This window comes from Diceros bicornis, chromosome 26 (genome assembly GCF_020826845.1).
Source record: "Diceros bicornis minor isolate mBicDic1 chromosome 26, mDicBic1.mat.cur, whole genome shotgun sequence".
NCBI lineage: Eukaryota > Metazoa > Chordata > Mammalia > Perissodactyla > Rhinocerotidae > Diceros > Diceros bicornis.
The window spans coordinates 26,828,388-26,842,472 of record NC_080765.1 but is presented as its reverse complement, the minus strand read 5'-3'; the positions used below and the strand labels follow the sequence as shown (position 1 = coordinate 26,842,472).

Below are 14,085 nucleotides of genomic sequence, written 5' to 3'. Positions count from 1 at the left end.
GAAAGTGGCCCCTTTAAAACACCTTCCCATGGCGATTGTTGAGACCATGATGGAGATGCATCAGAGGAAGCCAGGTGAAAGCAAGAGTCAGTCTGTTCAATTAATCAGCAGTCAGAACACAGGGTGCTTGGGAAGGAGCCATGGGAGGAGCCTCTTTTAGGAGCTCATCCCCCTCCCCTTACCTCCAGTGACATGGCCCCTCTTCTCTCGAGTTACAAACACACACTACACTTCTGGTAAAGGCTGGAGCCATGGAGCCACCTAGCAAATTTGCCTTCAAGATCCTGCTTATGAATGAGGAAGTGGGCTGGGCCAGGCTGACAGGGCCCCCACCATGAGAAACAGAGAAACACAAAGGCGCTGAAAGTGTTAGACAAGGGAAACCTCTTCCCTTTCCCTAGACCTCTCCTGGCCTCTGTTAGCACCAAGACTGTCTATGCGATTTGGAGAGAGAACCAGCAGAGCCCAAGTGTGGCTGGAAACCATCGCCAGAGGGAAGAACACGAGCTTCAAGGCCAGAGGCCTGGATGCTCTCTCAGAACAGCCCAGCCAGAAGGACAGGCAGGAGAACCACGGGCCAGGCCACCAGGAACCCTGAAATGCAAGAGATGACTGTCGAGTGTTGGGCTTTGGAACCTAGCAGCCAAAGCGAGCTGGCCTCCCCATCTTCTGCCTTACAAAGGCAGAGTATCCTTAATATCTGGTTGAGTGATAGCCCCTGGGAGGCAGCAAAGGGGTAGTGTGGTAGAGGTAGTGCTGTCTAATCATGAAACTCTTTTTCATGTTCTTCTGGGCACACTGGGGGTACTTTTCTCCAGCCTTCTTTGCACGTAGGTGGGACATGTGCCTGAATTTAGCCAGTGGAATTGGATAGACGTCATATATGCCATTTCTAGGCCTGGGCCTTAAAACCCCCTACATGATTCTCCACGCTCTTGCATCCACCATCTAGGGACCAGATGCAGAGGATCCAGGAGAAGACTTGCAGGGGATAGTGGAGGTGCTAGAAGTTACCAGAAGGTCAGAGCCTGAGTTCCTAATGACTGCAAGGCACAGAACTGTATCCTCCAATGATTTAGTGTGAAAGAAAGGATTGTGTAAAGGCACAGAAAGTTGGGGACTGTTTGTCACAGCAGCTAGCATTACTTTCTTTGACTAATACAGAAGAGCCAGAAAGACACAGAGGTTAAAAAACACTGCCTGTGAGGCCTGACTACTTAGCTCAGAATCCCAGTTCTCCAACTAGCTGTGCAGGCCTATGCAAGTTACTGAACCTCTCTGTGTCTGAGTTTCCCTGTATGCAAAATAGAAATATTACTAGCAGCTATTACCTCACGGGATTTTTATAAGGCTTAAGTGAGTAAATTCATATCAAGCATTTAGAACAGTGCCTGGCCCATGGTAAACACCATATAAGTGTTGGTTTTGAAAATTAGACTCTAAGATCTGGGAGGGTTGGGATCCTATCTCTTCTGCACATTACTCTGTACTCAGTGTTAGTTGAGGACACGGGTCCTGGATCATAGTTACCTTTTATTGGGGGGCCTGGGAGAGGTATGTGCACCCCCTCCCACCGTACTACCAGATTATAACATCTCCTCATCCCCCAAGTTTCAAAGTAACTTGCTAATGTCCTAGAAGGGGGAGAGAGAAGAATATCATAATTTTCAGCAACATATTAGTGTATGACAACCAATTTATAATTATACAACATAGGTTGATGTTCAATTAATTCTAAAACGTCCAACATGAAAATCATAAGTCCCCTCTTGTGGGGGTCTGCTACTACATCAGAGTGATTTCCTCCTCTTCCAGAAGGCTCCAGAATCCACCGCCCATCCTAGAAGTTAGTCAATTTGGCAAACTCTACTGGGAAGCCAGGCTATTCCAGGCACTGTGCTAACCTGAAGTACTGGAAGAAATAAATGAGACTTGAGGTCTCTGCTCTCAAGGTGCTTTTAGTCTGAGTTCTAACCACCCTCTCTGATGAGCACTACCTTCCTGGGCATTGTCTGATTATTAGCACTGAGCACGGAGAGGCTGTCTTAAACTTATTTGGAAACTTTTAGACTGTTATCTAGTTGGGGATTTGAGAATGGAAAGAACATTTTCACGTTTAAGTTCACCAATATAGATCATTTTAGGGGTAGTAAAATCTTAACAGCATTGCTTTCCCTTTGGGCCAAAATACATTTCTTGGATTTGTCTGCTTGTTGAACTCCAATTCATGCAACAAAACCCCATTCAGATATTATCACCTGCTGAAATTCTTTCCTGAACTTATCCAGTGCAGTTAATTACTCTTCTATGTGCTCCTTCTGCACTATCTACTTGCTTGTCATTTATTTGCTTATGTGCCTGTCTCGTTTTTACAATTGTTGTTCCATCTGCTTGTAGGGATTTTCCCTAATATTTGCACACCCAGCTCCTTTTCTGATTTGGTTTAAATATCACATCCTCTAAAAATTTTTCTGACCACTTATCCATTCCGATATTTATTCTTCCTTCCTCTCTTGTTAATAGAACCATCAAACCTTGGTTGGGTACATGGCCTCTCAGAATAAAGACTACATTTCCCAGCTTTCTTTGCAGCCAGGTGTGGCCATGTGACTAAACACTGGCCAATGAGGTGTAAGCGGAAGTATAAGGTGTCAGCTTCCAGGAATGTTCCTTAACACTCAGTAACTTCTTCCACGTTTCCTCCATCCTGCTGCCTATATATGAAGATTGGGGCTCCAGCTGCCATCTTGGATCATGAAGATGATGGCCACACCCTAAAGATGGGGGAGGGGTGAGCTGGAAGGAGCCTGGATTCTTTTTTTTTTTCAAGAACCCAATCTCAACTGATATGTGTAGCATGAGAAATTCCAGTTACAAGGTGGCAATCTAATTGCTAAAAATTTCACAAATAGTGACTTGAGAGAATGTTTTTGATGAGGGAGAATTCTCTGGCCAGTGCAATGATTCAGGCCTTTAAGTCCAGTGGAAATGGAATTGGTTAATTATTACTACACCGTAGTGATGCCCTACTGCAGGAGGATGAGAAACTGAGTTTTAATTGTTAGGGCCAAGTGAGAGAGCCACAGGGTCTCCTTGGTAGCTAGGTTGTAAGAAGCCCTTATCTTCTGCAATAGGAGAGTGGATACAGCCGAGGAACAAATTCAGGATCTGATAAAATTGCCAAGTTTAAAAGACGGTTGAATGCTCTGTCAAGGCAAGTCTGCTACAATGTCAGAACCGTGGTTGGAAAAACCTGGGGACTGTGAAACATGGGATGGGGACATCTGAGTAGATGCTCCTAAGGATTGTGATTCTTCAGATAGCCCTGAACCCATGCCTTCATAGCTTACCTCTCTTTATTAGGGGCTAGCTTCCCCCAAGCACGAAGAGAGCCTGGATTCTTGATGACTTCATGGTGCCGCCCTACTAGCCCTGGATTCTTGCCTCCGGACTTCATTTATGTATGAGAGAAATAAACTATCTTTTCAAGGCATTATTACCCATGCCAGTAACTTTCTATCATATCATTCTCTCTTCTTTCTAAATTACCTTGTTAACTATTTATTGTCTATTTCCCAACTGGAACATAAGCTCCATGAGGGCAGGCACCTGGCCCGTCTTATTCACCATTATAGCTTCAGTGCCTAGAACAATGCCTGGCACACAGCAGGCGCTCAATAAATATTTGTTGTTAAATGGCTGGCTCCCTTGCTGGACTGAGAGCATCTCAAGAGCCCGTCTTGGGTCTGATTCATTTCAGTGTCCACAGTTCCCAGCCCCGGGCACATAGAAGGGGCTGAATGAATGTGCACCGACTTGAAAAGAGGAAGGAGAGAGTTGGGAGAGAGGGCTGTGGGAAAGGCAGGAGAAAATGACCCACCTGCAGTGCTGGGGGCTCCATTCATGACACCCAGAGACGAGGCACCTGGACACAAGAGCAGAAGGTGAGAGTTTCCTCAGTCATTCTCCCGTGACTGTGGCACTGTGGTCGCAGCCCCTCCAAGTTCTCCTGGACCTCATCATCACAGCCATTGACAACCCACAGTGTGGAGGCATCTATTGTTTGGCAGGTACCTCTCTAAACACATTTCATCCATTTGAAACTTAATACTCTTAACAGATTTGTGAAGAAAGCATTCTCATCCCCATTTGACAGATGAGAAGACTGAGGCTCAGCCATGTGAAGGGACTTGCCAAGTTGACCTTGCTAGCAAGTAGCAGAGTGGGGATTAGAATCCCAGTCTATCTGATTCCAGAGTGGAAGTTCCTAACCCCCCAGCTACTCTGTGACAACACATGAGGCTTCAAGTTGAAGGCTCAGTAAAGAGACAGGACAACTCAGGGCAGAGCTGTCTTTACAAGACAGCCTCAGTTTACTCATCTGGAGAATGGAAGTGATAATTGTGCTTACCTCCTTAGGCTGGTGTGAGCATTCCATGTGACAATGCATACAAATGTGTTTGGCACAGCACCAGGAACAAAGTATTATTATTATTATTATGACTACTACTATTATTAACATTACTGCATTCTATTTGCTCTAAGACAGAAAAAATGCTTTTATTCTTTTGAGTTTCTTGGCTCCTCCATCCTGGTGGGATAAAAGCCATGACAGTACTGCTAACCCATGGGGAGGATGGATGACAATTTGAGGAGCAGTTGGAAAGCTTCCCCTCTATCATGCTCCAGAATACTGTAACTGGATTTTGAAAAACACGGTCAATCACCAGAACAATGTTGGGCTAGGACTCAGACATCACTCAGAAGGGACTGAGTTATGAGGACCTGCCAGGAGGAATAAGGAAAAGACACACGCTATTGAATCAGATCGAGCTGGGTCCAAGTCTGACGCCAGCTGCTCAAGAGCCAGGTGACCTTGCGTGAGTCGCTTAATCTCTCTGGGCTTCAGCTCCCACCTGTCAAATGGATGAAGTCAGGAGGATTGAGTGAGTTGATGGATACTGAGAGCTTAGCCCGGTCTTTCTCATATGGCATAAAAATACTATTATTATTACCCAAAGCACCTCATGGAAAGATAGATTCACTGGTGGAGGCTACACTGAGGAGGCAGAAGAGGCTGTAGGTTGTTAGGTTGGCGACCCCAGGCCACTGACTGGGGTCAGTGGTACTCGGCCGCTGACCTTGTCACCAGGACTTGGCCACTTACCTTTCCGAGTGATGGGTCCCAAATCTAGAACTCGGGCTGGGTTGATAACTACTTCACTGCGGAGTCGATTTCCTGAGCAAGACTGTGGGGAGGAGGAATTCTCATTATATCAAAATTTAAAGGCACAGTTCTATCCAGACTGTTCCTACAACGGGCAGCTCTGGCCCAAGAATGGGGCCACACCCCGTATGGCCCTAATTGATGCTGTGGTTTTCTCAATCTAGAGAATTCTCACTGTCATGTCAAACCTGGGTTTGAATCTCATCTCCACTCTCTTTTAGCTGTTTAATTTGGGACAAATGACTTCACCTCTCTACTATTATTAAATAGCCTTTCTAGTTGTGATGGTTAAATGCAACACACAGACACATAGTAAGCACTTAGTGAGTGCCAGTTATTAGCAGGCAGTGACAAGTAGGGGCTAAGAGCATGGACATGGAGTCACATGGAAGCTGATACTTTCTAGCTGTGTGGTCCTTGGGCAAGCGACCTCTCTGAGCCTGTTTCCTCATCTATACAGCTGGGCGGATGAAAGAATCTACTTAAAGGGTTGTTGTGAGAATTAAATTAGATAAGGCATATGAAAGTTTTAGTACAGTTCTTGACCCAGAGTAAGCGCTAAACAAGTCAACTATTATTATAATCACTTAAAATATGTTTTGTGCCAAGGAAACCTAGTAGACAGGCTCCTTCAACTGATCTGCCTCCTAGGGACACAATAATTGCTTACACTTAGGCTTTTAGGAGGCTTAAAGTCCATCCATTCATCCTTCTTCCTTCCCTCTCTTCCTCCCTTTCTCCCTTCCTTCCTCCCATCCATTCTTCTTTCCATACCTTCCTTCCTCCCTTCTCCCTACTCCCTCCCCTCCCTCCTTCCCTTCCTTCCTTCTTCTTTCCATCCTTCCATAATTCCAATAAATATATATGGAGAACCTATCAGGTACCAAGCCACCAGGCTCTGAATAGTCCAGTCCAAAGCGATACTCACCGGTATGCACTGTTCATTAAGGGAATCACAGAGATGAACCTCACAATGCAGGTAAACTAGGTCATAATTTCCAGCAAACATGAACATCTGAACGGAGAACCGGCTTTCCGAGGATACCCCATTCTCCTCCACGTAGATAGTGGAATCTTGTTGATTTGGGCAGCTGGGAGGGTGACAGGGGCAAGGGTGTGACTCTAGAACAGCTCAAGGGGCCCGAGGCCCTTGGCTGCATCTTTAATCTGTGTCCAGTATAAAAACAGCATCGGAAAGAATTAGAGATCCCCCCACGTTCCCTCCATCCTGACAACATGGACTTTCTATTCCTTTAGGTTGGAATAAACCTTGGAGGTTTCCTCCAAGATGTTATCCAAGATAAGCCCACGTGGTTTAAGTTTTTTGGGGGTCCAGCCTATGGAGTCAGACAGACTGGTTTCAAATTCCAGCTGACCTACTTTCTAGCTAAGTGACCACAAACAGATTACTTAACCTTACTGAGCCTCACTGTCCTTATCTGTAGAGTGGAGACAGGAAAATGCACTTCCTAGGGTTGAGGAGAGCATGTATTATCCATTATCCAGCGAAACTCAATGATCAATACTAGCTGGTGTTAGTACTATGGTTTGAGTCATGATCTATAGATATACATTTTCCCTTTGTTTTTGCCAGTTAATGATATTCAATAACATTTTGTCCTGTAACGGTTGTCATGCCACTTGCATGTTGATCAGTGTTAACATCTGTATAACAGTCCTTCATTATCTAATAGACCCCCTCTTTTTTTAACTATGAAGCTATTGCCAAAATTATAAAGAATACTGAAATGAAAAATAATTGGCATTTCTTTATCCTGCCCACCTTCTTTGTATTAATGCTTTAGGGTAAAATTTTAGGAATAATATTCCTGAGTCAAGGGATATGGTCTTGATATGTAATACCAAATTATTTTCCAAAAGAGGTAAGCCAACTTACACAACTGCTAGGCAGAGATGAGGTGATCTGTTTCCCCCTAAACCTCATTCAGGCCAAAAGATAACCCCAGAGTTGTCTGATACCTGTTTCTGATGATGAAATATTTCACAGGGTCAGTCTTGTCTTCGGTGGGTGTGGCATAGCAGTTCCTCAACAGCAGGTTAAACCGGGAGATGTCTCCTCTCTCCAAGATGGCACCCACATAGAGCATGGAATCAAAGGACAGCACAACTACATCCCCTTCGTAAGGCAACGTGTAGTTCTGGTCTTGGAAGAGGGCCATCCTGACAATGGACTCTCCCTCCCCACCCACACTGATGTTCAGGGAGCTGAGAAAAGGAAAACCACAAGAGTGGAACCATCAGGTTTTGACCAGTGAGAACAAAATAAATTGAGCCCGGCCCTTGTGTAAGGTCATGAAGGCTAAGACACATCTTTGATCCCTAAATGAAGTATTCAATCACTCATTTAAATTGAGCATTTACTATCTTCTAGACTCTGATGAGTCTGTCTCCAGGATTTCCACCAATCCTCCCTGCATCACAGATCACAGGTATCTCTTTCACCCGTAGAAGAACTGGAAGTGCCCGCCTCTGTCTTCTCACCTGTAGAATGGGCTTGGGACCAGTTCTGTGGGTTCACAATTTTTAACAGCAGAATCTGCTGCTAAATCCACCCCACAATCTTCCGTGAAGCACCAATTTTAACAAGATAAATGGCTTTAATTTTTGTTTTTTATGAACCTTGGGTCCCCAACACAATACAGTCTGAAAAACATCGAACTAGGAAATTTCTAATCCTTCTAATCCTGCCATTCTGGGGGCCCAGGAGGCAATGAGGGAATGGGAAGGGCACCCTGGATTTCTGACACCCTAGAAAGTCCTCTGGCAAGTCTAGGAATGCTGAGGAATTCATTCAACAGGGCCCCATTCCAGGCACAGTGGATACAGCTAAAGCTTTTGAATTCCATCCAAATTGCTATTGGGGGTGGATTGGGGTGCTGTTTATCCAATCAAAGCTGATGTCGGCTTACATCCCACAGCTGCAGGGAAGCCTTCCTGCTCCTACCATCCCCCCAACCAAGATTAGGTCAGGGACCCTTGCTCCCTGATCCCACAGCATCCCGTGTGCTTCTCCTACATTGCATTCATCACTTGTAAATAATTTTTGATATAATTAGTTGTTCAATGCCTTTCTTCCTCAAGATAAATGAAATTGTCGTGTGTTTTGTTCCTTAGCATATTTAATTAACACTGTTTCATGTTGCTGTGTTGCTTCATAATAATAATCTTTAATATCCACAAAATAGTCTATGTCTGCCTTGTTCATGCTGAACATTAATATACAATCAACAAATATTTGTGGAATGAACAATACAATGAATGGGAGCTCCTGAAGGATAGAGGTAGCATCCTGTGGACATCATAAGCTGTGCTTGAAGTCAGAGTTATAGGTCAAAGGGCAAGGGTCAGTGCCATACCTTACAACGGGATGCAGGGCAGTTTGGAGGCTGACTTTCATGTCCAGCGGGTAGGCACATTGGAAGCTGATGTTGAGGATGGTGTCTCTGATGATGAAATCGTTGAACACAGAGAGAGTGTTTTTGTAGATGGCATGGGTTTCATTTCTCTTTGGCATGAAAACAAGACCACATATATGTTTATGTGGACAGGGGTGAAGGTGTATCTGGAACTCAGGTCTGTGTGACTCCACAGTGGATGCTCTCAACCATGCTGTCACCCTGCCTTCTGATCTCAACAAGGCAAAATGGGCCTCTGCCCCCAGTGGCACCGGCACTTTATGGGAAGGGAGTGAGGAACCCACATCAAAAACTAGAACAATCAGTTGTTGACCCTTGAGATGAGTCAGGAGCCACCACACTTGCTCCTCTGTGAGCCCCTCCCACATCATCCCTATTTTAAAAATTTATAATCACAGCTTACATTTGCTGAGTTCAAGCATCAGACCTGTTCTAAGCTCTTTACATGGACCAACATGTGTAATCTCGCATACCCCCAGAGGCCCAGAGAGGCTAAATGACTTGACCAAAGTCTTGCAGCTACTGAGACAGCCCCCAATGGCCCAACTCCCACCCTCTGGCAGCAGTGGTATAAACACCCACTCACCTCCAGAATGTTTCCACAGGCACCAGCCTCGGTAGGGCTGGTCACGGACAGCCAGTTCCTCTCCTCTCCTGGCACGATGCTGCTGCAGCTCCGGTCCTGCAGGTAGGCTCTGACCTCGTCCCCAAAACCCAGGCCTTCCAGCAGACACTTGTCCAGTGACACCTTGATCTCCCTGGCCCCACAGTCCAGCTGAGGCTGCAAACTGTGGACGTCTGGAAAGTGGAGAGGGAAGCAGGTGCAGTGGATAGGAGTCTGGAGGCAGTGGGCAGAGTCCACACTCTCTACCCTTTGGAAAAGCCACCACGCCCACCAGGAGGTTGGGTAGACTAGAATGGGCCTGGGATCCAGGTGGGATTCATGCCTGGGCTTGCGGTAGGCGAGGTTGGCAAAGAAGCCCCCAGTCCAAGATTTCCAAGCAGCCTATGTGCAGGTTTGGCGAGGGCTTTCGTGTCTAGTTCCCCTTGGGGATTGGGGTCTCTGGGGAAGCAGGACTGCCCTGCATTCCAGACTAGAATCAAAGCTAGCTACACACTACTCCCACTTCTGGCTTTGTGAAGCCAGCACATCTGACCAGGTTCAGAGACATTATATTCATTCATTCATTCATTCATTCATTCAACCAACATTTATTCAACAAATACTTCTCAAGTGTCCACTATCTGCCAGGCACTGTTCTGGGCACGGGGGATACAACGTTTATCAAAACTGACAAAATTTCAGCCCTTACAGAGCTAACATTCTGATAGGGGAGACAAGAAATTAAGAAAAATACCATTTCTATTGTATTCATGAATGCATTGATTCAACATACATTTACTAACCACCTGCTCCATGTGCTAGGCACATTCAACACAGAAATAAAGAAAACATAGACTTGGCCCATGAGGGTTCCTTGGTCTTGTGTAAAAACCAACATGTCAACAGCTTATTATAATGCAATATGATGAAAGTACTAACGGAACTATGTTCTAGGTGCAGAAGGAGAGCACAAGAAAGTCTATCTAAGTCTGTTGGTTAAGTCAGGGGAGGATTCATGGAGGGCTGAAACTGCATGAGGAAATAGGAGTTTTACAGGTGAATAAGCAAGTGAGGGCATCCTAGGCTAAGGGCACAGCAGAGGCAAAAGTGTGGCGACGAGAGAGAGGATGGTGTGTTTACAGGAGTGCAGAGTTCAGAGGTACAGGAACTTAGAGTGGGAGCGGTGGAGCTGTGGGAGATGGAGAAACAAGCAGAAGCCACATCATGATGGGACTGTCAGAAGCAATGGAGACCTACTGAATAGCCACCGATGGAGACATGAGGCAAGCCACCTGCTCACTCACTGCCTCACAAGGATGCCCTTGGAGCCTATCCAGGTACAAGCAGGGTGTCCTCAAAGCCCAATGTCTGATTCTGTGACAGCCCAAATCCCAGGATGCAGCCTCAACCCAGTGAGCCCCCAGTGAGCAGAGAGAGCCTCCAAGGAGAGCAGAGTTGTCCCCCTCCTGTTGCCACCGGTCATCCCCACATGGCTCCTGCCAGGCACACACAAGCACCACCTCATCCACACTCCTGCCTAGTTTTCCAAACATATACTCTTTCTTGTCCCTCTGCCTAGAACACTCTCTCTTCCACTCCACTCTCGTCTGGGAGTGCGCTCAGAGGAAGGCACGCTTGTGCCAAGGGCAAGGTCAGAGTCCTAGGAGGGAAGGAAATAATCTCAATAGGAAGATCATCCAACCCCCATCCAGGACTTAGAACTCATCTATGGCATCCCTGCCCACAGGTCTCTGCCTCTGCTTCCTTGTCCCCTAAGATGAGAAGCTCATCACCTCCAGAGCCTGCCCATTTGGACCGCTCTGATTTAATTCTCATAAAAGCCCTGTATGGTGGGTATTTTCATCATTATCTCATGCCCATTTTACAGATGAGGACATTAAGGCTCAGCAAGGGTAGGTGACTTGTCCCAGGCCCCAGAGCTACTACGTGGCAAATCCAGGACTAGCATAGGAGTCTGCCCACGTCCCTCGTATGTAGACTCTGCAGATGTTTGAATGTAGCTTCTATACTTGCAGAGTTCTCATCCTCAGTTCCTTGGTCCCTCGTGGGTCAAGCCCACCCATGCCAGAGCTGTTTCCTGAGGCCAAGGTCCAGTGGCTGACCTGGAAATTTGTTCCATCCCTGCCTTCCCATTCTTGCAAATCCACTGGCTTTGAGAACCCACATTCCCTGACCTCAGTTCCATCTCCACTGATTCTGGTCCACACCCTGTCCTGACACTCTGAAGCTCCCTCTCTGCTGCCTTGCCCACTCAGGCCAGCCTCCACCATCACTGCGCCCACTACGTGGCCCTGCCAAGACGCTCACCAGAGTTGTTGAGGTCCTGTCTGCAGACACACTCCCAGACGCCGTCGATAGAGCTGCACCCTCCTCTGCACGACAGGTCGTCTCACACTTGTCCTCCACAGTGGAGGGGTCTAGAGGGTGAGGCACAGAGGTGCAGGATGAGGCTGCACAGCAGGGAGGACCCAAGGCCACCAAGGCTGACCTGTCATTCTACCAGGGCACAGTAGTCCTGCCCGAGGTTGTGCGATACTTAGTGGAAGGGTCAAGCTCCCAACTCGGATTTCCTGATTGCCAGGCCAGTGAAGTGAGAACCCAGAAGCTGCCATGTTGATGCTTACTACATGGCAGGCACTGTTCTGAGTACTTCCCACGCATCAGTTCATTCAATGCTCATGGTCACCGTATGAGACAGGGTTGCATAGTGGTTAAGCATATGGATCATGGAACTAGAGTGTCTGGGTTCAAATCCTGGCTCCACCACTTCCCAGCTTTGTGACTTTGGGAGAGCTGTTAACCTCTCTGCGCCCCCACCCCTCATCTGGAGTAATTAGATAGTATCTATCTCATGAAGCTGGTGAGAGGATTAAATGAGTTAACAGTCTAAAGTGCTTAGGATAGGAGCAGGGACATTGTAAGCATTATGCAGTAGCGGTCATTTTTGCCATTATCCATTTTTTCAGATCAGAAAACTGAAGCTCAGAGAAATAAATTAAACTGCCCAAATGGAGCCTAAATCTGAATGAGCCTGAGTTCTTAGTATTCTGCTACACATATGGATATATCAGGAGATTTCACCCTTGAACCCGAATCTCTGGCTTTACTTGAAGTGTTGGAAAACCTGGTAACTCTGGGCGGTATTCCCACTGGGCAGTCACTGCCAGGAGCTGGGTAGAGGCTGTTCTGCTTAGTCTCCTCCTGACCTACTCACCCTCGGCATGTTACCAGGTGGCCTCACCCACGGCTGCCTCCAGGGTCTCTGCTGCTCACCTGTGCAATATCTCACGTCACAGTGGGGGGTGCCCTCCAACCGGTACACGTAGTACCCGTCCGGGCAGGCCTTTACCCCCACCTCAGTATTCCACAGGCAGCAGTTGTCACTCCAGTGGGCGCAAGCTGTGTAGTTGACATCAGTTCAGCAGCATGATTTGGACTAAGCCCTCTGCATTCCTTAGCCCATGTAAGGCTCTAAACCACCCTCCATGGAAGGTACTATTATTTTGCCCCAATTTTATAGATGAAGAAGCTGAGATTCAGAGGACATTAACCCCAGGAATATTTACTGAGCCCCTCTTATGTGCAAACACGGTGCTGGAAGTTAAATAGCTTGCTGAAGGCCCCAGGCCCATGTTCTCAGAAACTGCTAACGACTTCCTTCATGAAGGGCTGTATTGTTTAAAGCAGGCATGACTTACAGAAAGGAGCTGGGTAACAGGAGTAGGAGACTTCCCAAGGGGACAGGATGGTGCTGTGTGCCAGTCTCAGCCTATCAATAACCAATGATGTGGCTAGACCAGCCTTGTGGTTCTCACAGTGATTATAAGAAGCCCTTTGGCAATAAACATCAGGAAACTGGAACAAAAAAAGGCTTGTTAATTACAGGACCTGGAAATTAGTTGGCACACCTGGGGCCATGCAGTGAGGTCGTGGGGGAAGAGAGAGCACGCTATGGGCCTGGGGTTCTGCTTTAATTGGGGTTGGGGGGTTGCCTAGGGTTTTGCAGGCTTACTCTTTATTAGTGAATTTAAAACATGAGTGGGAATTTAAAGCATAGGGAAGAGGAAAAACAGGTAGCCAAAATGGTCAGTTATTGAAATCAACCAAGTTCTCTAAAACAAAGGCGCCTCAGTGCGGGGGAGGGGGCTGGCAACGTGTTTATCGCAGATAGCCATCTATGAAGTGGATGCCTCTGCAATCAAAGCTTAATTCAGGCACTTGTATTATAAAAAGAAAGAAATAAACCCAACTGCTAGAGTTTACACTACAGGTTGACAGCAGGGAAACCAGAAGCAAGCTTAGAGCTGGCCAGCACTGAAGAATATTCTAGAAGGTCTCAGGTGGGTTCCTACTCAGGTTGAGGTAGAGGCTCCTGGCGATTAGAGGGGAGGGTTACTGTGAATCTACTGACAAAAGTCATGGCTGCCCTTTCTTGGTTCTGTACATCAGGCACTGTGCTGAGAGACCCCCCGAAAGTGTCCTCTAGGCAGGTAGATTTCAAGTTAGATTGAGCCCCTATGCTTGCTCCTAGCAGTGTCTGACATACAAAGGGTGTGCAGTCAAGGTTTGAGGGATGAATGAATAAAGAAATTGGGGGGGGGGTGGGTAGAAATAAAGAGCTGTGAAGAGCCTACCGACACGCAAATAAATAATATTTCCTCTTCTGGGAAACTCTTCCCTTGAATGGGCAAGTCTCTGGATGGCTTCTTATTGCCCCCGGAAGACTTCAGTTGAAGACAGAGATCTGTTTCCGGAAGGGATATCATGAATATGTTATGAGAGAGAACCCAGGACCG

At 46.7% G+C, this 14,085-nt stretch overlaps 1 protein-coding gene across 1 annotated transcript; it reads right to left on the bottom strand.

Annotated features, from left to right (window-relative positions):
• Positions 1-535: 535 nt before the first annotated feature.
• LOC131422003 (pancreatic secretory granule membrane major glycoprotein GP2-like) lies at positions 536-13,207 on the bottom strand. The gene is given in 11 exon segments (XM_058568864.1): positions 536-594; positions 3,881-3,925; positions 5,168-5,249; positions 6,156-6,318; positions 7,208-7,453; positions 8,605-8,753; positions 9,251-9,462; positions 11,597-11,654; positions 11,657-11,706; positions 12,563-12,688; positions 13,198-13,207. Coding segments are annotated over 11 exon segments (1,200 nt in total).
• Between the last annotated feature and the right edge of the window lie 878 nt (positions 13,208-14,085).